This window comes from Centroberyx gerrardi, chromosome 8 (assembly GCF_048128805.1).
Source record: "Centroberyx gerrardi isolate f3 chromosome 8, fCenGer3.hap1.cur.20231027, whole genome shotgun sequence".
Classification (NCBI taxonomy): Eukaryota; Metazoa; Chordata; class Actinopteri; order Beryciformes; family Berycidae; genus Centroberyx; species Centroberyx gerrardi.
Window position 1 is genome coordinate 3,740,466 of NC_136004.1, and position 27,150 is coordinate 3,767,615.

Genomic DNA, 27,150 nt, shown 5'->3' on the forward strand with positions numbered 1-27,150 from the left:
CTAATCTGGTGTGATGAGTCTTTCAGCCTTTTTCCTTCATCCAGACAGGTGGAGAAATCTTTGATCTGCATGGTCATATAACAGCCAAGGAATATGAGGCCATTGTAAAGGACCAGCATACACTGCTCCCATATTCTACACTGAACAAAAATATAAATGCAACACTTTTGTTTTTGCTCCCATTTTTCATGAGTTGAAATAAAAGATCTAAGACTTTTTCTATACACACAAAAGGCTTATTTCTCTTAAATTTTGTTCACAAATTTGTTTAAATCTGTGTTAGTGAGCACTTCTCCTTTGCCAAGATAATCCATCCACCTGACAGGTGTGGCATATCAAGATGCTGATTAAACAGCATGATTATTGCACAGGTGTGCCTTGGGCTGGTCACAATAAAAGGCCACTCTAAAATGTGCAGTTTTATCTTGAAAAAAGACATTTATTAGGCACTGAACTATGGATCTCACATGACTAGGGCTACAGATATGCATTTTTTGAAAACCAGTCAGTATCTGGTGTGACCACCATTTGATTATCTTGGCAAAAAGTGCTCACTAACATGGATTTAAACAAATTTGTGAACAAAATTTGAGAGAAATAAGCCTTTTGTGTGCATAGAAAAAGTCTTAGATCTTTTATTTCAACTCATGAAAAATGGGAGCAAAAACAAAAGTGTTGCGTTTATATTTTTGTTCACTATAAGATGATGATGCCTCCATACACACTGCCGGTTTCATGAACAGCAGGATGGAGTCAGACTTTCCATGGCTCCAGTCAGCAGATCTAAACATCACTGAAGCTTTATGGGAAGCAGATTTCCACCTCCTTTCCTTCATGAAGAAAGCTCCAGTATCCACTACACACAGTTCAGGATGCAGGAGGACTGAAGAGTGGCCCTGCTCCTTATTAGATACTTCATATTCATATATTGTGAGGTGTTTCCCTTATTTTGTCCACCCCTGTACCTACCATGAATTTACATTATAACATTTTGTGTCAGCCTAAAATGATGGTAAACTCTGTTCCATAAATAAAAAGATGAGTTAACTGAGCCTGGGTGTGATTACCCTTCACTGCATTCCTGATTACTCACACAAACAAACCAAGCCTAAATGGGAGGTGCTAAGATTACTACAATGGTAGTATAGGCTAGTAATAGCCAAACATGAGCTGCTCAGGTTCAGAGTAATTACCATAACTGTGTGGTGATAAACGTTAATGATTAAATATGCGAGAAACACAAGAGGTCTAACAGTTAAACCCAATTTTATTGGAGAGTTGAGCTCTGAGTCTGGGGTTATTATTTACACCGTTTTATTCTCTTGTCTTGAGCACAACAGTTCCGTGTTGCATTTGTCCTGCAGCTGATTATATGGAAAAAGTTCATTGAGAGAGGGGAAAAAAAAGAAATGATGTGGGCTGACTGCAACGTTAGACCCTCAAGAGTGAAAGCTTGGGAGTTGGTTGAGTGACAGTGTACACACAGTATTCTACCTGTACAATAATAATGCTACTATTCACATTCATCTGTACAATATCATATTTACAGTGATCACATTGGGGAAAGAGCCAGTACCTGAGGAGTTAGTTCCATAATTAGCTTAACTCATTCACCATGGTAAAAAGAAATGCAGCCAACCAATGGTAGTCCTAACAACATAGATTAAGCATCCAGGATTAAGCGTGAAGCGGTGAAGTGCATCGCTTTTGCACTAATTCAACCTTTTGCCTGGTGCAATAAGCTTGTGAGTGACAATATTGACCGACAGGCTACAGTAGCTTTACCATGTACAGGCTGGTTTCATTCCGCAATACTATAAAAACATTTATCACCTCCAATTGAGTCATAGAAACCAACCCATACATGGACAAGGGACTACGTTTTTAGACAATTTGTTCAACAACTTCTGCTGAGGTAGGCAGCAAAGAGCAGATTAGAATAGGATTGAATTCAAAGTATAGTGTGGCGGTTTGTGTAAGCGTATGAGTCACTGCCCTGCAGTTGTGCCAAGTGGTGAGAGTTTACACACTGTATTTGTCATTTCTTAAAAAGAAACACTCCTCTTTACTACTCAAGGTGACCTGGCAACTTTTCATAAAAGGATAGAAAGCTATAAACAAAAGATGAGGTCATTAATCGCTCGTGCCAGCAGCCTTCATCTTCCCCTAGTACTCTCACAAAACACACAAACTATACATGAAAATGCATCGGCCGATTCAAATACCATTCAATAGCACATAAGATAAAACACCATGAAAAAACACATCATACGTGTGCAGCATTTCTCCCGAGAATGAAAACGTCAAACAATAAATAAGAACGGAATAAAAATTAATTAAATAACAATCATTGTCTCCATTAAAGATCACCATTCAAGTGATCGAGTTATAACTTAAACAGTCTGTTAGTCTGTTTTAAAAATATTTGAAATGCTAGGCTCCTGCTAAGTCCTTTTGAGTCCACTGAACTGTATAAGGATCAACGTACTGACGAAGCGGTGTCTCTTCAGTACCATGCCAATTACCTAACAAACCTGCAACAGTGCACTCTACAGGCACAACTGAAACAAAACACCATGTTGTCTTTGGGACCACTGATCTCCCATTCCCCGCAAATCATATATATAAAACAAAAGGGGAAACTCATCAAGAGGGATACTTTGCCTCTTTTTTCCCTATCTTTGATCACATCTGCTTGGTCTCACTGTCCTTTCGCCGAGTGTTGTGAAGCGCCACAGACGAGCTGGGTAGAGTAATGCAGAGTTATACATGAAGGAGCTTTGGGTTTTGGTACGATCCAGCAGCTTTGCGTCGTCTGTGTGGAGGTGTCCGGTCCGGAGGCGGGACGGGGCCGGGCTAAGCCTTGTAGCAGTTGCCCTGCGTGGTGAGGGCCAGCTGGCCGTTGGGCGCCACCTCGTTGGCCTCGTCCTCCAGCAGGCCGGACACGTCGGCGTTGGGGATGCTGTCGTGGTAGCTGCTGAAGCTGATGTTGTCCTCCTTCAGCTCGATGGTCCAGAAGGGGGCGTTGAGCTTGCGGTTCTGGTACTCCCTGTAGGTGTACACGCCGCCGACGAAGCCCAGCAGCAGCAGCACCACCAGGATGATGACGGCCAGGATGATGATGTTGAACTGGGTCCAGGACACCTCGGTCAGGGCCGCCGTGGTGTTGTCGGTGGGGCTGCTCAGGCTCGTCAGCAGGGTCTGGGTGGTGGCGGCGGGCACCGTGCTCGCGTTGCCGCCGGACGTGGAGGCCGGGGCGCCGCCCGCTGGGCTGGAGGTCGTGCTGGTGCTGGTGCTGGTGCTGGTGCTGGTGGGGGGCGTGGAGGGGGAGGATGTGCTGGATCTAGGGGCCTCTGTTGTGGCTGCAATGGCCGGTGTGGGAATGAGCCGGGGTGCTGAGAAAGAAAGCATTCAAAGATCAGTGGACGTTCTATTACTTCATTACATGGCTTTGTTGAATACACAATTCCGACTGGCCAATGAAGGCATTCTGAAGCCTGTTATTTCTGAATAACAGACGGCTGTTTCACACGTAATCATATCACTCCATAATCAAGAAGTCCCGTCCATTTTGTTGATTTCTAATCAAATGAACTAGCGCCATCTTGTGGGGAAAAGACATTACTCCTTGGTTACTGCAGACAGTCCAGCTGGACTTTTGCAGCAAGTAGTCTTGTTTTGTGATAATGACCCACTAGCATGTTGTATACATACACACTATATATATACACACTGTATAATTTACCAATATATGAAGAGTCTAGCATTTGGGAAATGTCAATACATGTCAATTTAACTATGTAATCAAATCATACGTCTTACCTGGACTGGTGCAGTTATGTGCTCGGGCGTCCCCGGTGAAGCCCAGAGCGCAGAGCTGGCACTGGGGCCCGGCGGTGTTGTTGATGCAGCGGAGGCAGTGGCCGGTCTCGGGGTGGCAGAGCCGGGCGGGGCCCTGAGGGTCCGCGTTCCCGCTGCAGTCGCAGGGAACGCAGACCCCGGACGCTTTGAAGAAACCGGCGGCACACTCGTCACACTCTGGACCGCCGTACTTGGGAAGGCACTGGTCACACACTGGGAAGCCACCGGGATCTACGCAGGTAAACAAGACACGGATACACGTCAATCCTACCTTCTAGAGCTTGACCAAACTGAAGCAACATAAAACCCCACTGAGTTCTACGCTATGAAGGGCGATGTAAAGGGAGGTTCCCAGGGTTCCCGCTGTGGCCCTGATGGAAAGATCCAGGACTTTTCCATGACTTTCCAGAGTGCTTCCATGACCAGAAATTTTTTATTCCTTTCTCGTTTGTTAATGTTGTTTTTCTAATGGGGTGAACAGTCTGGTTTCCACTCCAGTTGACCTGAAAAGTAAAGTAAAAGTAAAGTGACTCTTTTGTAAAATTCCCAGACTTTCCCTGTCTGGAATATACTTCTCAAACCTCCATGATATTCCATGAGCAATGGGAAGCCTGGATCGCCAAAAGACACACAGCCTTTATGTCCTGCATTGGTGAAATATTAACCTTTATTTATCCAGTGAGAGTTGGCTGAACATGCATGCTCTTCTCCATAGATAGTACCCAAAAGTTACTTGCTGTGCCACTAGGTGGCTCAAGATGACAGTATACAGATTTGGGAGAGAGCCATGTTCTAGGATGGGGTTTACACACAAGGCTGTGAACGACAGCAGAACCACAGGGAGGAAAATAAACTCAGACACTGCTATTATGTCTCAGGATATTATTACATACAGCTGATATTTTACAGCTCAACAGGTAAGGCATGACATCTACACTGCTAGGGGTTTTGCTAGTATTAATGTTCCAGAAGTATAGTGTAGTATTCATAAATGCTTAAATTGAATGTTTAATTATGTTAAAATGACTAAATATCTTATTCTTCTTCCAACTTTTGAAACATCTGATTGCATTCATGGTACGTTAAGGCACTTAGGTTAAAATCATCCACCCAATGGCCCTATGGCACATGCATCTTAAGAGGTGGCAGACTAATCTCTGGCCTTCCTGTTCTCACAACCACCGGTCCACATCCACAGAGCTTAAAGGAAATACCCCTCCTAAAACACCAATACGGTTAGAAAGGAACAGACATCAGCAGAAAATCCTGTGAGTGTAAAGTAAACCATCATGTCCAAGGTTTCTGGACATGTGAGTACACAGGTAAGATGGAAGCATCTCAATGATGGATTTATAAATGAAACTGTACCAGTGAATACACTTACGCATGTATAGAGAAGGCCACCCAGCTCTGACATACAGGGTGCAGCGGCGCATAAGAGATTTACACCCAGTAATAAACCTCAAAGCACCTAGATAGACAGTATCTAGCTTCCATAAACTTTCAGCTGACGGATTCATGTAAAGCAGATCACCACCAGCAATGCAAAAATGTTGCTAAAACCAGGTATTTCCTAGCTCTAAAGGAGAAGCAGGTTTTATTTCAGAAATAAAAACCCAACTTCAGCTTAAGCTTTGAAACAAGATATTCAATGTGGGATTCAAAAGATAGACGGTGATCAATTTGATACCCAGATACTTGAAGTCTAGAAGTCTTTTACAGAAGACGATCAATAGTAAATAATGGTAACATCGGCATATAAATGGTACATAGCATTGGGTATATTGTGACACAGGTTAATGACATAGATGGTGAACAGAATTGGGCCTAGTACTGAGCCTTGGGCCACATCTTTGGAAACATTCAAAACAGGTGAGGTGGACCCATCAAACAATTACGTATATACTGCTGTCCAATAAAAGTTCAATTGGTTTCAACTTGTGATGCATGAAAAAATGCGGACAATGCTGCATAAAAAAGACAGACAGCCCTCCGTTCTCTGAGCCAGCGTATTCTCTATGGGGCTGATGGATGATGATCAGGTTTTGACAAATACAAAATCTAGTAAAGTATGATAGTCCTGCTGATTTTGATTTGGTGCCCATCTTTGATAGAGAACTAGCCTCCTATTCAGCAATGTGGACCAGCTGAGTGAGTGACACTTTCCATTTACAGACTCCAGCCCTCACCAGACTAGAGCACTCAGTGTTGAATGATTTAGACACAGATGCCTGCCTTCGAATGGCCTAGATGTAGGTCTGAATCTGGTGTAGTCACATGACAACATTGTACTCTAACACTATGCAGGCTGCTCTTGATTAGCTTGATTTAACCTCTGCTGGGGGTTCAAAGGCAGCCGGGCTGCTGTGTTATATAACCAGGAGGAAACACGAGCCACTCTGCACCGGGCCAAGGACCTGACCTGGTTGTTTACCAATCATCTTCCACCATGGTATGACACACATACATAGGCCTATACCACCGGCCTGGTTAGAACTGTTTGACACACACACACACACACACACACACACACACAGAAAGAAAGAGAAAACAATTAAAATTTTATTAAGCTTAGGACAACTGAACGAGCCGAGCCATCCTATACCACTGAGAAAAGACACAATCATACATGGATGATTTAATAAGTGTGACCCACATTCTGCCTACTGATGCAATGCTCTGTTTCACCTTTCTCTATGTCAGTATGGAGGGCTATTCTTTTACTGCAACAGGCCTAATCAACAGATTTAGAATGCATCTATCCCACAGGGCTGAGCCATGATACTGCATTGTGGCATCTTCTCATTTATCACTGTTGCCAGGGCAACCTCTACCTGAAGCTGGTCTTTCTAGCTCCAGTGTTTAGTCCACAGCTTGCATAAGAGCAGCTCTTATAGGACATGACATATGCTGTGCATATTTCTGATCATTCTCTTTCACAATGCAGCTCTTCCTATAGTTGCTAGACATGATGTTGCCCATCCCCCCATGTCTGTTGCTGCCTGACTTGCTGTGAAATGGCCCAGCTGTGTTCATGTTGTCCCAGCTCGGCTCAGCCTGGTTCGTGTCCCTTTCCCCTCCTTTCCACGTTGCACAACCTCCGCCGTGGCCCCTGGCGGGGGCAAACACAACCTGACAGCCTAAGTGCCTCTATACATGGCTGTTGCCATGCTGGCCGCCACCAATGGGGGGCCGTCAGGATGCTACAGCACTGCAAATGATTGGTCCAGGAGTGGGAAGGACGAGGTGACAGGGAGTCACTAAATAGACTGAATATATTGATACAATGCTGAATGAATGTGTTAAGTAGTTCAGGTATACGTCGTGGTATTGGTCAGGTATTGTTTGACTAAACATTAGAATGGAAACATGTATCTAAGCCACTACAATGGCTACACTTACATCCACAGAGTAACCTGTCTATTGGCCAAGTTAAGATCTTATTCAGGTTAAGCTGTTTACATGAACCTCTGACCTGTGATCGAGTCTCCCTGTTGCCATAAATACACCAGTTAACAAAATATTCCTTTCTACCTGTGGTGTCCTGTGCACGGTTCACAAGCAAAACAGCATGAAAAGGTTCAGCCGCCAGCTAAACTCTTTGACAGTGCAATAGGTTACTTGTAATACAAGGGAAAGCAATGATGATTCCAATAGTAATAGTAAGTACTGCTCGGTGTCATGTTTTTATTGACATCAAAATGTACCCATAAGTGTTGTGCAAGTCTGAGTTTGACAGACGGTGAAAACCAGAAGTGAAAGCAGTAAGATATTTCCATGCCACAGTAACCTGTTTAATATGGGATTAAGCCAGACATCTTAACCAGGTTTCCTGTAATCAGAGTATGAGCGTACCCAGGTATTTCTAACCCAGGTATGACTTGGATATTTACACCCACAACTTCAGTAACCTGGGTTAAAAACGTTCTTAAGAACGGTTAAGAACGGAATCCTCTATGCATGTAAACAGCCAGTGTCTAGAGTTTACAGAAATTGGTGCCATGACCAAAACCATACAGTCAGAGGAAAATAGAAAGACTTGTTCAAGGTAACAGCAAATGCATAACAGCTATGTATAACAGTGATGTGGAGAAGGGCATCTCAGAACCACAACTGATCCAACCTTGAAGTGGATGGGTACAGTAGCAGAAGACCATGTTGGCTTCCACTCCTATCAGCTAACAATAAGAAGATGAAGCTACAGTGGGCATATGATCCCCAAAACTGGACGATTGAAAAGTGGAAAACCGTCGCCTGGTCCGATGAATGGTTTCTGACGTTGTGACGCATTAGGCTCCTTAGTACCAATGGAGCATCATTTGAATGCCGCAGCAGACCTAAATATTGTTATTAACCAGGAGCAACCCTTCATGTCTAGCATTTTTTTCCCTTCCCGGAGGATAAAGATAGTTCAGGAACATGACAATGACTTGAGTTCAGTTCAGATCTCAACCCAATAAACCTTTGGGATGAGGTGGAACAGGATGTTCGCAGCATGATTGTGCTGCCATAAAATCTGCAGGAACTGAGACGCTATTGAGTCAGCATAGACCAAGATCCCTGTGGAATGTTTTCGGCACCTTGTTGAATCCAGGCCTTGGAGAACTCGGGGGTCCTACCCACTAGCTAGATGTATCTCATAAAGTGGCCACTGAGTGTATGTGGAGTGATATCTATAATCTATTGTAGGTCCTCCACTGTCCCTTTGCACTAAAGATAAGGTCCTGCCGTTCCTGTGTTGTGTATGTAGGGCAGTGGTAGCCCAGAGGTTAGAGAAATGGGTTCATGCCAGGAAGGTCACCGGTTTAATCCCCGACTGTCTGGAAAAGAAGAACGTAGCACTGTATTTTACAGTATGCTAAATACTTGGTATGTATTTGGCAAGCACAGTATGTGGTAAGAAGTAGTTATTTTGCCAATTTATAAAAGTAAACTAAGTAAATAATCTGGGTATTACACAGAACCTGCCTGGTAAGTATGTAGTAACAAGTAGTAGTCATCTCAGGTACTTACTGGTTACAATTCCCATTAAGTCATGGATAATTAAATACAACTGTGTAGTTACATGGTAAGAATGTTGTAAAAAGATACAAATATATGGGTTTTTGAAGCCTGATGCAGACGATTTTTGCCCCAGAGACAGCAGGGACTCTATTGATTGCTTGGTCGGTTTACCACTTTTGGTCACGTGGGTGAAAGTGTGCCGCAGGGACTTAGAGACTTTAGTAGACTCTCAATCAGGAGTCCCGAGTTCCATTCCCTACAAAATGCAATGTCGCAGGGCTGTTAGACACAGTCTTGTTTGACTGAAGCTGATAGCAGATATTCAGTATCTTAAAATTTGACCATTTCATGCCGAAAAAATCCCCAAAATTCAAAGTATTCAGTGTTTCCTCCAGAATTTTACTCTTGGCAGGGTGGAAAACTGTTTAGACCAAACTCAGGAAACCGCTCCAGGGTTCGAAATCACTGCTCTAAGCAAACTACAGGTCTGACAACGCCCTTACATTCTGATAAACACCCTGGCAGACACAGAGAACACCACATTCAAATCAACCACCAGATTGCTCCTTTTGACGCTACAACTCAGCACGTCTCCCACAGTCTTGATTATTTTACGCAGCAGTTCAACAATTATCCAATTAAGTGGGTCGGTACTGTTTGTATGTGTTTGCATTTCTGTGGCGGTGTGGGTTGGAGAACCAGACTGGGCAAGACAGTCATGATGAGGGCGCTTGGGAGATGCAGGAAGCAAGGTGACCTAGTGGTATACAGAAACCATCCTGTAATTCAAGGTTTGTGGGTTCAGTCCAATATGTATCCATCAACAGCCATGAGGCGTGTTGTAACCTCAAGTAACCCGGTTTTGGGTCGTGTGGCTTACTCCTAGTGCTGGGTAACGTTAGGATTTTACCAATTCCGTTGCCATTTTTGATTCTTTATTAATTTTCCCCATCGATTCCTACTGTATAAATTGTCAGGGGTTGACTTGTTTTATTACTCAAGAAACACACTTCTGTGCAGTTTCTTTCGTCTCAGAATTACTTTTCAAAACAGCTAAGGCACATTTGGCATAACGCCTTACTTGAGCAAACAGTGAAAATTCATGTAATTTGAATCCCATTTGTATTTACCACTGACATGAGGGTGAGTACCTACGTGACCCCCCTATTTTTATGGCTTTATTGTGTACAGTGGAGAGAAACAGGAAAGTGGGGAGAGAGAGGGGGATGACATGTGACAAAGGTCCCACGCCGAATTTGAACCCAGGACGTCGCAATTGCAAGGTACGCCAACTGAGCCACCAGGACGACATTTTGATGTCAGCAAACAATGATCATTCACAATATTAATAGTAAGCACTGCGTTAATCATGCATGTAAACATAGCCAGTGAGCCCCTACCTGCTTGCTCACTGCAAGACACCCTGGATATAAGAGCATCAGCTAAATGCCTGAACTGTGAATGTGAGCGGCAGGCTACTGACCGGAGTGACAGCTGCCAGTGGAGGTGGAGTTGGAGCAGGGACACGGTGCACAGGCTTCGGTCAGGACGGCGCCGGGCCTGCGGTAGGAACCAGGCTTGCACTCCTCACAGTTGGCTCCCTGGGTGTTGTCCACGCAGTTCAGACATACACCTGGAGGAGAGACCAAGGGGAACATGATCAGAAGATTCTTCTATGGACCTGACCGATTCGGACTTTTGAAGGCTAATATTAATATTGCTAGAGTGAAGCTGCTGATAGCTGATATTTTGGCCTGATATTTAAGCCAATTTCAATATTCAATAACTGTAAATTTGACCATTTTCACTTTCATCAGTATTCATAAAATTCCCCCAGAACTTTACTTGTCAGAGTGGAAAAGCCTCTGAAACAGCATTTAGACCATCATGGGACACTACAATTCTCCACTGAAACCCAGGACAGCACCAATACCATTAACAATAAGAATAATAACAACATCCATGCATATTTGTGTAGAATCAAAATTACTGGTTAGAATCAATTCAGGTTAACAGCTCCCTATAGACAACCAGTGTATTGATCAATTCTACAATAAATGTTATCAGTCCAACTGCATCATATCAGAGGTGTACCACACTGACTGGACCAGATCTGATGTGTGGGTCACAGCCAAAACCTTTGACAGTTTTAACAGCTACATGGCAAGGACAGGAGTTTTCAATGATGAACAGGGAAGAACAGAGAACATCTTAACAGTTTGAGATGGACTGTGTGCTTGACATCATGCAATCAATTAAGACACAAAGCTGTTTTGGGGCTTCTCATTCATTCTCATCAGTCAAGTCACCATCCAATGTATCCTAGGCTGGCAAGTAAACTTCCGACATATATATTTGTCCTTTGTTCTTGCGTTCTTTTGTTTTGGAATCATACTTCGGCCGTTAGCTATTGCGTCAAACGTGCCGTGGAGGACGCATGTACACATGTTGAGAAAGACCCCTGCAGAATCTTAGGCCTCCATGGCACATGGTTGAGATCCACTGTTGTGGAGGGGATGAGCGGTGTAAGCACAGTTGGAAGTCAGGCTATGCAGTGGCCCGATACCGGATATGTGCTGCTATTGTTCTCTCTGCCCTTCCTCTCTGTAGAGGACACCCACCGCTTATCGTGCCTATCTAATGGAAAACAATGCCTCAGTGGGGGGACAATCTGCCTCTCTCCCGCTGAGATTGAAATGACGAGTCACTGTCGTGTTAATCTGAGGTACACAGTCATTTGGATGCCGTTTTATTTGCACACTGCGTTCTTATGTAAGCGGCCCTAGAGAGAGAGGCCAGGGTCGTACTTTAGTAGGAGCTGTCAAACCTGAGCTATGTTAATCTACAGCACTCTGAACCCTGATCCCAGGCAAGGCTATGGCACTCCATCTGGCTCTGCATTATAATGGCAAGACATATGGCTTCTTAAAACTGAATGCCCCGTCTAATCCCCCTCCACCTTTCCTCCTTTTCAAGCCTCTCACTAGCTTGAAGAGTTTAGGCTCAAAGTGTGACTGGTGTGAGGTGCACAATAGCCCTCCCTTAATAAATCAACCTAAACTCAGTTTCCCCACCATTTCATATATATGCATGCATGGATTAAGAGAGAGACAGAGAATAGTATTACGGGCCCATTCGCAAACAAGATTATGAAACCTAATTTTCCAACTTGAGTGAAGAAATAATGAAAATCGGGGTTTGTGATATTTTAAATAAACATTATATGACCAAAACCTGGGCTAGCTCTTTGTGGTTTCACAATCGGCTTAGAAGTTAGTCCCAGCAAATGCACCTACTTCCTTCTCACCGCTCAAGTCTAACTGTTCTGTTCATGAGATTGCGTACTGCCAAAATCACTAATCAAACATGGCAGATAGCCATCGTATAATACCAGGGTGTCAACCTGCAGAAAGCCCAACAGGAAAATTTACAGAGAGCTTTTGTATTTCATTAGCAATATCAGACTGATCCATTTAGATTACATTCCTATGCAGTGCGCAGACTGCATTCTGAATTTTATTCAACAGTCCGTGGGGTTCACCAGCTTTGCTAGGTTGCCATCTGGTGCCATTCCTTCAATCAACTCAAATAGGCAATCTGCAAGACTGCTTGTTACTCACAGGTAATGTTAGCTTTCATACTGATAATGACTGTGTCCCATATGCTAGCGTCTGTCTGACACGTCCAATACTGTACAATTTACATGCGTAGTCACCTCCAGTGTGTGATTGGCTGTCAAACTGTCAATCAAAGCTCTGTCATGAACAGAAAGGATACACTCACAGTGTAGAACATGGGCAGGCAAAGACGTATTTCGTGAGTTTATTGTACTCTTACTCTATTGTACTTGAATTTAAAGTCACTAACATGGGACTTTAAATATATATATTTTTTATTGGTATTAATTTGTGCATGTATTAGGGGTTGACTGATATGGATTTTTGAAGGCTAACACCAATATTTTTGGACTGAAGCTGCCGATAGCTGATATTTGACCATTTTCATACCAAAAACTTAAAAAAAAAATCCAAGTATTCAGTGTTTCCCCCATCACTTTTTTTCTTGCCAGTGTGGAAAAGCCACTTAAACAGCATTTAGATAATCATGGGACAATAAAACTATCCATTGAATCCCTGAATAAAAAAAATAAATAAATAAAAATAAACCAAATTCATACATATTTGTGTGGAGTCTGATCAAAATGTCCCATTAGAATCAATTCAGGTTAAGGGCATAGAGAACCAGTGTAGCATTGATCATTCCACAATAAATATGCAATCAATCAAACTGCATCATATGAGAGGTGGATGACACTGACTGGACCAGATCTCATTTTTAATAAAAAGAACAACATCAGCCCGATATATCAGCAAAATGATAGTGTGTATGTAAGCAGACTCACCGGACTGCGGGTGGCAGTAGTTGGTGTGGTTGTGACACTGGCATGGCTGGCAGCCAGTGCTGCTGAAGCGGAAGAAGCCCGGGTGGCATTCATCACACTTGGGTCCATACACTCCCGTCTTGCACACACACATCCCTGAGCTGGAAGGGGCAGATGAAAGCGCGTAATCAGAACACTTCATGCTGTACAAAACATAGTCCCAGAAAGCAATTACCATAATGCTGCCTAACGCAAGGCTTGAGAGAGGACAATAATCTGTTGTGGAGCTCTCTGTTCAGAATGCTTGTTGGATTAGAGTCATGGCATCCGATGTCCAGACCGCTGTGGTGATTCCACGCGTGACTTCCTGCAGGTTCTCCCATCCTTCCATCTGCTTCCTATAACTCTACTACAGATGGGGTTCAAAGCATGGGGTCAGCACCCTGAGTCGGACGCAGTTCCGAGCTGTCTGGACCTTTCATATTCAACATTGTAGTGGAATTGGCATGTTTTGGTGGGTAGGGCTGAACGATGGGGTCTGGCCCAAAACGACAACAGCTCTCCGAAAGCATCTGGTCCGAGGCTGCAGAGGCCCAGATCACAGCGAGGAGCTGAGGCCGGTCATGGGGGAATCCTGAGCGAAGCAAGGCCGCTACTAGCCAGGTTTTCTCATCAGAGATGCTGATGTTGAGGATAGAGTGGGTCAGGGTTCCTTGGGGACATGCTACAAACATTCTGCCTGCATTACGTGCCCCAACGCAAGGCCCAAAATGGAAAGAGACAAAATCACCTCTTGTTGGTAAATTCCACTTATTATATTAAGTAGGAGTGAGTAGGAGTAATTGTTCTTTTTGGTTCTGATGAAGACCCAATGACACTGAAATGTTCTCTTCTCAATCCAGCACCTGGTAAATTATTTTTTTGTGGATGTGCTCACACTACAGGCTATTCCAAAAAGGAAAGAGCCCACAGCCTACAGCAGCCCCATCACTAGCTGGATAGAAAATTGTAACGACAAAGAGGGGGGGACTTAAGAATCACTTTCACCCACCACTGACGATAGTTAGAGGGAGAGGAAGAACTACCATGGGAATGTAAAATGGGGGCTTGGGAAATGGATCTCAGACAGCTTTACAATCCATTTATAAATATCTATAATCGCACATCTAAGATCAGAATGACTCTCTCATAATAGAAATCACATCTAAGAAATCAGCGCAGGGAGCATGCAACAAAACCAGCTTGCTATTGGGTTCATGATGCGTTTGCGTAACGGAGTATGATTGCTCTCAGCTGAAAATATCTCAGTGGATAATGCTATCAAGAATGCTCTCGCCAACTTAAATCCAATTACGTTTGAGTTCTTCAGGACAGTTTTGTGCATGACTAGTTCCATGTTCTAATGTGTCTGACTGCAAGCCTCTAGGTCGCACCTGCACTTTTACTACCCTGTGTTGCTGGCTGTTAAACATCGAGGTAATTGCTGATTTATACATGAGGGAAGAGTGATTCGTTCCCAGTGAGAAATCATCCGTTGCACATGAACATCCTCTACGATCTCTGATCCCAGCCGCCCTCAAGGTATTCTCCTGGGGAAAGTACAGCGCCAAGTCAAGCCCGAGCAGCTCTCCACCGCCAGACAATGGATCCAGAAATATAATCTGGGGACAATGACTTCAAAACGAATCAAGTAAATCGAGAGTGACTGGGAGCACTTTCCATGAGCATGTGCGTGGGCCTTGACACAAACGGGGCTTTGTTAAAACAACTGCACTTAATGCAAATGAAGAGGCCCATGGCAATGCTTAGCGGGGCGTGGGCACTGCTGAGGACGAGGCCGGGGGATCAACAGTCCCCCGTCCTCGGGCTAAAAAACATGCACATCCAACAATGAATGCACAAAAAGATCCACGTGCAGCACCATGGCCCTACTGTGATGGGGTCAGAGGGATAATGTCTAGCAGTGAATGGACAATGTGAATGAACGTTATCCGTCATGCAAGACTCAACATCTCAAACATGCAGATGCATCCTCAAAAATATCAATAACTTCAATGATATCTAATGACCTAGACTGTTATGTACGCAGTTATTTTGCAGGGCAACAAGTCTTTTTGGTTCACCCGGACAGCTGAACAGAATAGGTCTCGGGACAAAAACAAAATTCCACACTTTTCCCGGAGCATAGTGTCGTAACGGAACTTGAAGATTTTGGCTGATGTTCAAAATGATGCGTGCTGAGATTCACAATAACCCCTCAATTAGGCCATATCCCTCGTTAGCTGAAAAAATTCCATAATCTTGCAAACCATTTTTGCTCCATTTCCAAACTTATCCAGACCTGGAAAATGTCAAATTGATTTTCTACACTTTTCCCGAATTTTAAGACCTGTGTAGCAGCAGATCTTCAAAACATACAGTAAATCTGCCCATTTTTGACCCGGACCGGAATTTTCCCATTATTTTCCACTGTACCAAAATCTTGCCAGTTGATTCACTATAGAGCTACTAACATCTTGCTTGTCTGGGTGCAGCTTTACAATTCAGTTCTAATGGACCAATGGACACTAAAAAAATACCACAAAAGCGTCCAAAGCATGTCTTTTTCAACACACTGACACTCACTCTGTAATGAGACATGTAGACATTTAATATTCAGTTTTATCCATGACCTGACAACATTCACTATTTATTTTGCACTACTTTACACAGAGAGAGAGATTTTGTTATACCCTGTTCATTAGTGAAAGTAAACAAGGAAGTGCTAAATCAACAGCCAAGGTCATCAAAACTGCAGGAGACTGACTTCAGATAAATTACATTTACTTTTTTTCCCCTCATGTCTCATTACAGAGTGAGTGTCAATATGTTGAAAAAGACCAGTGTCCATTGGCCCTACAGGACTGTATTGGAGAGAAAGATGCAAGTAGAGAAGCACTACTTTTGGTCAGAATCGATGATGATGGAAAATTATGGTAAAACATGTTGCAGGTTGAAACTGGCCTGAGTTGTGCTTTAATCATAATAACTTAATTTCTTTATTTATACAGCAAAACAGTGCTTTAGATAAAAGTAAGAGACTAGAAGAATAAGAATTACAATAAAACACAACAATGGATAAGCAAAAAGATACCGAATATATAGAATAAAAGCGTCAAATAATAGGTACAACCAATAAAACCCTCAAAACAAATAAATAGAATAAAATAAATCATGCTTTAAGGCAGCGCCGTGCCCTGTTCTGCACTCTGACTGGCAGGCAGTCAGTCAAACACTGACCTGTGGCAATGCGGCACAATCTGCCATCTGTGTGTCTACTGAGCCTTGATCTTACACTCTTAGCGGCTCTGCCGGGATGTAACAAAAATACAGTCTGTCACTTTTTAAGAGGTTTGTCGTCTCATTATAAGAGGGCTGCAAACCTACCGGGTCCACTGAGACCCCCCCTGCCCACCATTGCCTGCAAAACATAACAAAATAGACAGGGGGTGAACAGAAGACAGCTCAAAATCCTGGAGGTAGATGAGACTTGTATATCGCTGAAAACCTGGTAATCCTAGGTTTGGGTTCACTCCACCAGTGTTAATTTGGATTCAGGAGAGGAGGGGGGGTTTGTTATTGTTTTTGGTGTGGTTTCACTGCGTTATGCTGGCCCAGCCGCTCTGTGTTAGAGCCGCATGTTAAGTAGGTCAGTATTACATGGCGACGAAGCTTAACCCCGTTCCGCGGCTGCCATGGTGATGCTGGCCATACGCTGCGCATGTCTGGGCTCAAAGCAGACAGCCGCATCCGCGCTGCACCAGCATGCTCTCCGCCACGGGGAAACGATTGCTAAATGTTTTAATTCATCACGAGCCGAGAGGAATCGTCAGCCAAAACGAACGCGGCCGATACTGAGCAGGTTGAGTCGCATTGCTGGGTGTGCAGCCAAGTCCTCAAAGGGGGTGTTGAGCAACAGAACACCAAGAGTTCTGATCTGTCCTCCTGGCTCAGACTGGGATCGGCTGGCTCAAAGTCACAAACTCAAGCTTGGACATGTCCAAATATTTATGGGAGTATGTGTGTGGTTGGATTCCAACAGTCCAAGTAACTTAGTTATCCGAGTTGATCTGTTGTTCTTTGAAAGAGCAGACAGATGGATAAGAGTGGGTCGCTTTCCCTGGCAACCAATACAGATATGGGATTTTGAAAGCCAATGTCAATACCAATCCCAATATTTCGTAGTGAAGCTGCTGATAACCGATATTTTGTGCTGATATTCATTATCTTCACATTTAACCATTTTCATGCCAATGCCATGTATTCAGTGTTTCCCCAATAATGTTACTCTTGTCAGGGTGGAAAAGCCTCTGAAACAGCATTTAGACCATCATGGGACACTAAAACTCTCCACTGAAACCCAGACTGATGAAATTATTTTAGGGTTAGGAGTTCTTTAGCCCACCACACCTATTCATTGTCTTCAAAAGAAGAATCAATTTACAGAAAACATGGATTAATAAAATGAGCAAAGAAAAGCAAATGTCAGGTCATGTTTTCCAGACTGTTTTTACGTGGCTGTGATCATGGAAGAGCCTCCATCATATCAAAGGTAGATGACGGTGACTAGCCAAGATGTGATATCTACTAAAAGGCCAGTATCGGTAAACAGTTATATCGGTCTAACCCTACTCCAAACTCAAGCGCAGGTTTGGCAGTGAAGAGCTGACTGCAGGTCTCATGGGTGTGGATATCAGTCAGGACAGAGAAGACGGCCGGCTGTAACACCCTGCAGTCCTCTGCTGGTTTCTGATGACAGCAGACAGGATGCTGGGAATCAGCTCGCTGCTTTCCACTTGATTAGACAGTAACACACCTTCAATCAAAGGCAGATGACAATGGATACCGTTGCTTTAAATGAAGGAAAAAATGGATACAAGTGTAGCTGAAACTAGTTCCTGAAAACCGGCTTAGCAACCTTTGAAAGGACGTGATAGTATCAGTCCTTTACTATCTGTATGAGTAGGGCTGCACCATATCGATTTTATTTACAACTTTATTTGCATCATGTCTCCCAACACTCGTGTCTGTGTGTGTTGTCTCTTACACTAAACTTGATTTCTAGGCCAGGAATTCTGCACCCAATACATTTTCCCATAAGAAAAGAGGTCAATATTACAATTTCTGTATTTTCTCTAGTAATTATGCCCAATACTAGCCTTATATTGTTGATCAAATGTTGAACAAATTAAATTTAAAAAACATATCAAACAGCCAGTTAATGCAGGCTACAGCTGTACGCTACAGAGCGACAGGGGGATGGACAGGCGGAAACATCTGCACCCACAATCAATATTTCATTACAGACTGTGGCGCCATTCAATACACAATCGTGAAAAATAAATGCGCAACTTTACAAACAATGCCCAAAAGGCTTGACCCAAATAAATTACTGATAGAACTGTTGTGATGGAGGGAAGTGGTTAATCCTGCAATGCAGCTGTTTTGCAAAATATTGGCATGACCTCATCTAGCAAATTGGATAACAGCGTGTGTCCATTTCACATCACGGTTACTGAAGCCACTTGAGGCAAAACAGTTCAGGACAAGAACTGGAAATCTTATTACGGGTGTTAAGAACATTGAATTAGAATGCAATTAGATGTTAGCGCAGTAGTTTACAGCAAGGTTAGACCTATATATCGGTTTGCCAATATATCAGGCTGATGTTGGCCTTCCATTAAATATGGGATATCAGCCAGTCAGTGTCGTCCACCTCTGATATGATGGAGGCTCCCTCCTGATAATAGCTACATTAAAACAGTCTGCAAAGGTACTGAATATCAGCACAAAATATCACTTATCTGCAACTTCAGTCTAAAAGCATCGGTATCAGCCTTCAAATCCTGATAGCCTAGGATTAAATGGGCCAAGAGTGTGCAACTACAAACCATTTACAGAATAGTCACACCTAATGATGTGAATTTAGCGTTATCAAACAGATATAAGCACAACTACACTTGCAACAGCAATGGTTAACAAAGTTGCTACGCCAGAAAGCATCATCCAGCCTTCCATAATACTCCCATGGGCATGTTACCGTCTCTTCCCTAAACACTTGGTATTGGTCTAGTTTTTTTTTTAGACCTACTATGTTTTCCCTGTATGGCAAAACCCTGTACTAAAGGTTAAATGTTGCTAGCCAAGGAGGACTTCCCCTGTTAGTGCAGTGAGCGAAGGTCAAGTCATTATCAGCAATACTTGTAAAGGTGAGTTAATCATCAACCTGAAGCCCTAAAATGAGCTAAAATGTTTGGACTGACGGATCCTCTGGCCGTTTTCCTGTTTGTTTTGCCCCCTGGGAGCTATTTTGGTAAGGAGCACAGTGGGACAAGACCCTCGAACGGACTGGTGATTTAGTAGCCTAGCCTTCATCTTCCAACACTGAGGAGAGGATGGCGAACGTCATCTAAGAGCAAAGTGGAGTCCAACGGCAAAAGGCCAACCTCCAGCACATCCTACCTTCTTCAAATCACATGGTATTGCACAGCACTTGGATCAAATTGATTTTTTTCCCCCTTCTTGACATCACGAACCTTCAAATAAAATGTTTATGAGTCATGCGTGACCGCACTTCGGTCATCAACCTCAACCGTTTACATTGATGTGAATTCAGTCTGGTGCACAGTTGCTCTCAGATACTGAGTCATCATTCCTTACAATCTTTCTTTTTTAATGAAATGCACACACAAATCAATAGGAGCCTTTACGGAGATGTTAAAATCCCCGCTAAGGTCTAGTTGTCTGAAAGCCAATTACAGGCTGGTTAGCTCAGACTGCAGGCCTGGATGAGTGTAGCTTCTATAATGTGATCTGTATCCACTAGGTGATAAACTCAATCCAAGGCGTTCCTAGATTGAACAGTGAATTTTTTTAAATTACAGCGCCTCGTCTATTTCTACTTCAGTTAGTGATTTCCTACATCCTGATTTCCCAGAATGCCTAACACCCCCTTACTCAAAATACAACATGTCTTGTAGCTGCACTGCATTCTGGTCTATTGAGCCTACTGTCGGTGGAGAAATTGGTCTCTCTGCCTCTTCTATGTTACATTTCTCTCTCTCTGATTGTTGAACGTCTCTTGGTGCAAAATGGCGGCTCTAGAAAGAAGCCCTCGCTCTTTGATTCTGAGGGACTGACACCAAAACCTGACGTTTACCGCTGGGGTTTTAGATCGCTGCTATGAAACTCCATTGTAGCTGCAATGTCACATCATCTACGTTTAACCAGTTATCCACAGGAATAAAAATACACCACCAAACAACAAAACGGGCCCAAAAATGCATGCTACATTGCTGCTTTTTAAACAGTGTTAATGCGTTTTCTGGTAGATTTGTCCTTTAAGTGTGAGGCTGTGTGTGCAGTAGGGCGGCTGAATGGCCCATTACTTAATGAGAGACATCCCCAAAGTAGCGGGCTGGGGGGTCTGCGAGCTGGCTAATCTGTGCGAGTCATAGTGATTACCCGCTGAGACGGAGGTAGGCTAGGCTAGTGGGGTTAGCAGTGACCGGACTCAGACTGTCTGAGCAGGATTGTATTATGTGTGTTAGTGTGAGAAAGCTCGAAGCCCTGAAATAACCCACCTGCTTGCACCTTCACCCGCTTCCGTCTCAAACTCTAGGCACAGCGGTTCAGGCTGCACAAACAAAAGAACAAACACGCCGTGTTCCGTTTGACGCACTACACCTTTAACTTATGTAAGCCTATGCTGCGACTTGTTTTTCCAAGGTGTGAGACACAACACAAATCCCCGACACATTGTGGACGTTCGCTCTGGCTTTTTTAAAAAAAACTGCAGCATTCCTTTCCATGGTTAGAGGCAGAAAATACAGGCGCTATTTTTACCACGTTCCTAACCCACGCACGCAGCTTCTTTTCCAAGTCGCAGCTCTCCTGACTTGCGGAGACGCCGCATCTGAGGCCCGCCGTGTGTTCTTTGGCTCTGAAATTTGAGGAGTAAGCGAAGGTCTGAAGACTCCGCTGCCTTCGTGGAGGCCTGGGGGACGACGGCCTGACACAAGAGGCTGAATAATGATTCCACAAGACTACAGCGCTGTGATGAGCATAATGTCTGAACACAACTGAGCCCCGGAACATTTTGTGTCCGTCGTTTTGAGATAAACAACAACTGAATTCCCAACAGACAGTTGGTTTTGGTTTGGCAACACTACTGCTGTGATACAGTTATTAGGAAGAGCCTTAAAGGTGGCCTCCAGTTCATTCATTTGCTCTATGCACTTAATCCTTTTTGGGGTGAGGGGGGAGCTTGGGCCTATTCAGGGTATCTGCAGATTTCAGAAAGACAAATGTATCCTTTTAATGCTATCTGGAGTTGAATTTAAGACCAATTTAAAAACCAAAATAAAGAAACAAAGCTGCCAAAACCAGCCTATTTCTGATTGAGGATACCTAATCAAAGCTTAAATGAAACCAAAAATGTGCAGGATAAGTAAAAGGACAACAGGAAATTGGTAAGGGATATGAAGTCCAACTGTGTGTGTATTAATCCAAGAGTGGACATGCAGGGTATTTTGACATCCCCCGTTTGGACTCATTGACTGACTCTGGAGCCAATATTCTCTGCGGGTCCAAGTACTACAGGTATGCAAGAGACAAATTATCTATAGGTCCAAAATCGCCAAACGTATCCTTCAAGTCATCCGAAAACCCTCTGTATAGAGAAAAGCAGTCTGACCTGTCACAGCGGTGGTTCACGGCGCCGAATGAGTCACAGCCGCAGGGCAGGCAGCCGCTGGTGCCGTTGGTGAAGTGTCCGTCCTCGCAGTCCTCGCACTGCAGGCCGGTGTAGCCGGACAGACACGAACACTGACCGCTGGTCGGGTCGCACTCGTCCGGGTCCAGGATCCCCTCGCCGCCGCTGCTGCAGTTGCACAAGGCCTCTGAATGGGATGGACGGAGGGGGGGAGGGGTGGAGTCAGAATGAAAGGAAAAGAGAAAGGATACTGCATGAGGACGACGACACCTGCATGAAAGCAGATGAACGATGTGTTGCCAGAGATTTTGTGATAAAGAAAAGGGTGGGTAAATTATGACCTCCAGCAAACCCGCCTCTTGTTACAGTTCCACACATTCACACTGGCAGCTGCCCAGTAGAACCACAGTCTTCTACTGGTGGCCACTGAGCAGCTCCACTGGAACCTTGACAGTAGTTGTTGAAGGAGGGGAGAGAGTTAGTCCTTCACTTTCCCCACATTTTCCCCAGTCAGCCAAGGCATTCGAACTGGCAGCCCTCAAGTCACAAGCCTGCTTCTCTAACCTCTATATAAAAACAAATCAATTAGGCTGTATTTCTAGAAAAGCATAATTTATGCTTTTTTCCCCCTCCTTTAAAAAGACCGTACCATCTATAGGCCTAACTCAGTTCAGGTCGGTTTGATACTACTTGATCTTACTTACTTGACCTAATTTGATTTATAGGATGAATTCACCTCATATTAGGGATTGGACAATATATTGAAATTCAATATATATCGCAATACAAAAATGTGACAATACGTATCGTGATATCGCGATATAAGCTCCATTTTATTCTGCTGTAGTAAACACAAATGAGACGCTTGACCATCACAATTTCACAAGCTCTCCATCTGAATTATATTATTTGCACTTTGTAATGACATTTTTAAATTGTTTACATTCTAGCAAGCCAATGGCATCGCTAGAAAGATTTGTGGCTCAGAAATAAACATAATTCTACACAGTCATACTTTATCAATGAACTTTTATTTATTACATCGTACTGTGGTTGTATCTAATCGTGAACCCCTTATTGCGTATCGAATTGTATCGTGAGGTAAGCACATCGTCCCATCCATCAGTTTAAAAAGGTGGTAAACTCTATTCCGCAATTACAAAGGTGGAGATACTGAGTTAGGTGGGCTTGCCCTCCACTACATCCCTGCCATGCTGTCGAGTTTGTTCGCAGCTCAAACTGTGCCACATGTGCCAGTAGTGGCAGACATGCGGCTGACCCTGCAGACTGCTGAGTGGCTATCTATTATTCATCCGATCTCAGGTTAGGTGTGGCAAGTAGCGACCGGAGTCTGACTCGGCTTCTGTTTTTCGGCTCGCCACCAGTCAGACTGAAAGAGGAAACAGAAAAGAAGGAATGCCAGACAGATACGAGATCTGGCAGAAAAATCACGTCACATGACAGGCAGAGATAGGCAGGGTCAAAACAAAATCTGTGTTTTTCGTGTGCGTTTTCACACAGAGCAGAGGAGAAGAGGGGGAATGTATTCTCGCCCCGGCGTCCCTCTCAGATTAGGCCTCTCTTCCACTGTTGCTGGGACTTTTATGTAACAAGGAAAGGCCACGGTTATGCAAGCCTGCGGAGCACTGTCAGGCCCCGACTGACTCGCTACAGTAACGGCCACTGAAGAACTGTCGGCCCCGATCAAGCCTGAAGAATGTGTGAGATCCGGTGAATGCATATCTCGCTGTATCTGTGTGTCATTCTTAAAACCAGGCATGCACTAGGGCTCGGCCTTGAGGGGTGATCTGTAAAGCCACAGAACAGGTTTGACGCGGATTGGACTGGACCTGCGTGGTGTGAGAGAGAGAGAAGAGGGAAGCGGAGGCAGCGTTCACCTTTCTCCTATCTGTGTGTGACTGACGTAAAGTGGTGCGACGGCACGGCTGGTATTCAGACGCAGGCGGCGGCAGGCCATTCAAAACAAGTCGGCGCTGTGAAAAACTCCTCTCTTGCCCAATCCGTCACCCGCCTCGCAGTGTTTATGCTGCTGCGGTGAAAACAATAGGGGTGGGCGGCAACCCCATACGCGGAAACTATTACTGTACTTTCAATTTTGATTTGAAAGTATCAGTTTACAAAGAGTCGTCGGCTATATTTAAAGATGAAGCAGTGGAAGGAAAAGAACACACCTCAGACCTGAAAAAAGGGCAGAGAATGTGTATCGGCTGTTGGGCTAGGCGTCAACCCAGGTGACTCCTTTGTTGGTGTGATATTATCCTATCAGTTGGCCTTTACAGCAGAACAATGGGGGCTGCTGAGGCCCTTGGAGATGGGTTGAGCTAAAGCTTTTTCAGGTATGATTTCACACAAGGGGCTGTAGGGTTCGTTTTCACTTTTGGGGGGGGGGGCCACTCCGGATCAAACCCTGAGCAGTAAATCACACAGACAGGCTATGGGAAGAGTGGCAGCCTCAATACAAGCCTGTTTTTCCCCTGAAACAAAAGATATACATTTACATGAGGAGCGTCTACAGGTGCGAGAGAGAGGGAGGAGAATTATTGGTCAATGTGGAATACAGTAAGACAGAGCTAAACTGAACCTTGATCGGAAGGGTGAATGTGAATCAAAATATGAAAGATTAACTTTTATGTACACCCACTGGTACAACACTGAAAATATGACATTTTCCAGGAAGTGAAAGTAATGGGATTTCCGATTTAAAAATACGGGAAAATAAAACTGTTGTAAACCTCTTGGCATTCGTTATGAAATAGATGTACGTTATGATATGGAGAGTTAGCCAAAAGTCATTTTTTATTTCATTGTGACATAAAATTAAAAAGTTTCGTTCCAAAATGATCTGTCCACCATTTTTTTCTAAATGACACCCACTCTCCCATATTGATGGCTGGCTGTAAATTGAAGCACATTATGGGTTAGTACTGAAGATGTCTTCATCTGAAGACATTTGCTCATAACATAGTTCATTTTTTGGAGGACAGAAACATTGATGTTTTTCAAATATTGTCGGACTAATTTCAGGTAGCAAAATTTGCTTGTAAAAATACAGTATACAGTACTGTGCAAAGGTCTTAGGCACCCTAGATTTTTTATTTATCTATTTCTGCATTAGTGTGTCAGTAGACTGCTCTTTATAGTACATTTTTTTGATATTAAGAAACTTTTCATTTCATGATTTTTAAAAGCATCTTCACTTTTTGGGGGATTTTTTTCATTTTTTTTTTTTTACAAGACTTTTGCAGTACTGTAGATGTTCCAGGTAATTAGGGGGAAACAAATCAATTCACCCTTTTCCTAATATTGAAGAGGGAATGTCCTCCTACTCCACCCACCCCCCAAATTTCCACCTATACTTTCCAGAGGCCTCAGACAGCCAGCAAGGGCCATTTTGGACAGTATCAGGTGGCCTGTGCAGCGCTGGCTGGAGAACAACAGATCCACATGGATACTGAGATGTGAGAGGTGTGAGAGGAGGGGCTCTGCTGTCATTGCTCATTCATGGCTTGGCCTGGCTGGCCATTTTGGTTGGAAGGGGGGTACTCCTTGTTCTATGTGCCATACAAACACAATGGGGGCAGATGAGCAAGCTGTATCTAAACAGCTTCTTGTAATATCCTGGTCAGTATAAAACCAGCACAAAAGGATCACAGGGCGTACATGGGAGCTCTGTACACTGGGGGGGGGGGGGGGGGGGGGGGGGGGGGGATAAATTCAGTGAACAACAACAGGATAAACCTTACACCCCCTTACACACCGCCCCCCTTTTTCCAGCCCACTGTAATATCTGGCACCCTCACCCTATAATAAAAAAGGCCTCTGGTATGTGTAGCATATGAGACGCCCGAATCCACACAATACATGTTTATATTATGATTTTTGTGAGATATGGAGGATTTCGTGGTTTACAGATTGTCTGAAGGGGGGGTATGCCATGCAATCCGAGAGGTCTGCCCATTGTTGCAATCTGGTTTATTCGTTCGCTCTCTGCGTCAAAACCACGGTGCGACCATCCAGCTCGTTACAGCGGCGTTATATTTCACGTTATTCTCAATGTCTTCTTTTTCACCGACTCGTTTTGGGGATGTGAACGGGTCGGCTGCTAAAAACGACATCAAATTTCACGCAGCCCGAGGTTTTTTTTTTTAATCCTCAGTATCTTTCCCCAATTGTTGAGCGTCATCTGTATGATATGGAAAACCTGAATGAGTTTCGCCAATCTCCATATTTGAGTCAAACGTAGGTTACTCACCTTGACTGTTCTCGGTTGAGGTAATAGATGTGCCGATATTATCCGCAGACCAGGCATCGTTCGCTGTGCGCTGGGAAACCATAGACACCATGGTCTGCAGCATTTTCTCTGGAGCAAAAACTGATGTTTGTGCATCAGTGGATCTCTTTTTTGCGCCGGTTAGTCTGGATATCGGCGCTGTTATTTGTTCTTTACTGGTAGAAAGGGTTTCTGTGGCCGGTGCGGTAGTAGTGGTAGTGGTAGTAGTAGTAGGGTCCGTTGTCGGAGGCTGGAAGGTGGTTGCGATTTTAGCGTTGGCTTGTACAGTGTTGCTGGACGGGCCGACAGAAACAATGGTAGGCGACGGTGCGAGTCCCGTTAGAGGCCCGAGAGCGAACCTGCTCTCCGGTAAACGACGAGGCATGACGGTGTGGAAGGTCTCCAAGGTGTCGGAGGCTGAGCCGGGCTTCCTGGGGATAGGCGACGCATCGTAAGAATTGATGCGAGGTGCAGCTTCAGAAAATCCAATATATACGTACAAAATAAATAGCAAAACCGGAGATATGTACATCATTAAGGACGTTAACCTCATATTCGATTTCAGCTCTCCATGTAAGCCCCAGTAATGGTCTCTCTCAGACCTTTCCCTGAATGGACGCGTACTCCACCATTGATGTCCTCGGCGGCTGTACACTCACGCTGCTGCTTGTTGCCCTATGAATCAGTCTACACTTCACGCGCTGTGCAGCCTACCTTGGGGCGCCGAAGATTGACACATTCGCGAGCAAATAGGTGCCCTGGAAATATCTCTCTGGGCGTTGCTTCACTCACTGGTTGGACAGTCGATTTACCTTCCTATGGAGACACAAAGCAATGTAAATTGTCAAACATCCTCAGAAA

The 27,150-nt window shown here is 44.1% G+C and overlaps 1 protein-coding gene across 1 annotated transcript; it reads right to left on the minus strand.

Moving 5' to 3' along the window:
• Window positions 1–1,249: 1,249 nt before the first annotated feature.
• LOC139917579 (multiple epidermal growth factor-like domains protein 9) lies at window positions 1,250–26,925 on the minus strand. Its single transcript, XM_078285290.1, has 6 exons — window positions 26,272–26,925; window positions 21,981–22,185; window positions 13,268–13,407; window positions 10,349–10,498; window positions 3,823–4,092; window positions 1,250–3,395 (listed from the first exon to the last, which is right to left on the minus strand). The coding sequence occupies exons 1-6, from the start codon at window positions 26,840–26,842 to the stop codon at window positions 2,857–2,859; spliced, it is 1,875 nt and encodes a 624-aa protein (XP_078141416.1). The 5' UTR covers window positions 26,843–26,925; the 3' UTR covers window positions 1,250–2,856.
• Window positions 26,926–27,150: the final 225 nt, after the last annotated feature.

What these genes read in the sequence shown, in the direction of transcription:
- LOC139917579 (XM_078285290.1), bottom strand. Translation starts at nt 26,842, where the DNA reads ATGAGGTTAACGTCCTTAATGATGTACATATCTCCGGTTTTGCTATTT. An exon ending in GTGAACCACCGCTGTGACAG is followed by an intron (nt 13,408 to 21,980) that starts GTCAGACTGCTT and finishes TGCCCCTTCCAG; the next exon opens with CTCAGGGATGTGTGTGTGCA. An exon ending in ACATAACTGCACCAGTCCAG is followed by an intron (nt 3,396 to 3,822) that starts GTAAGACGTATG and finishes TTTCTTTCTCAG; the next exon opens with CACCCCGGCTCATTCCCACA.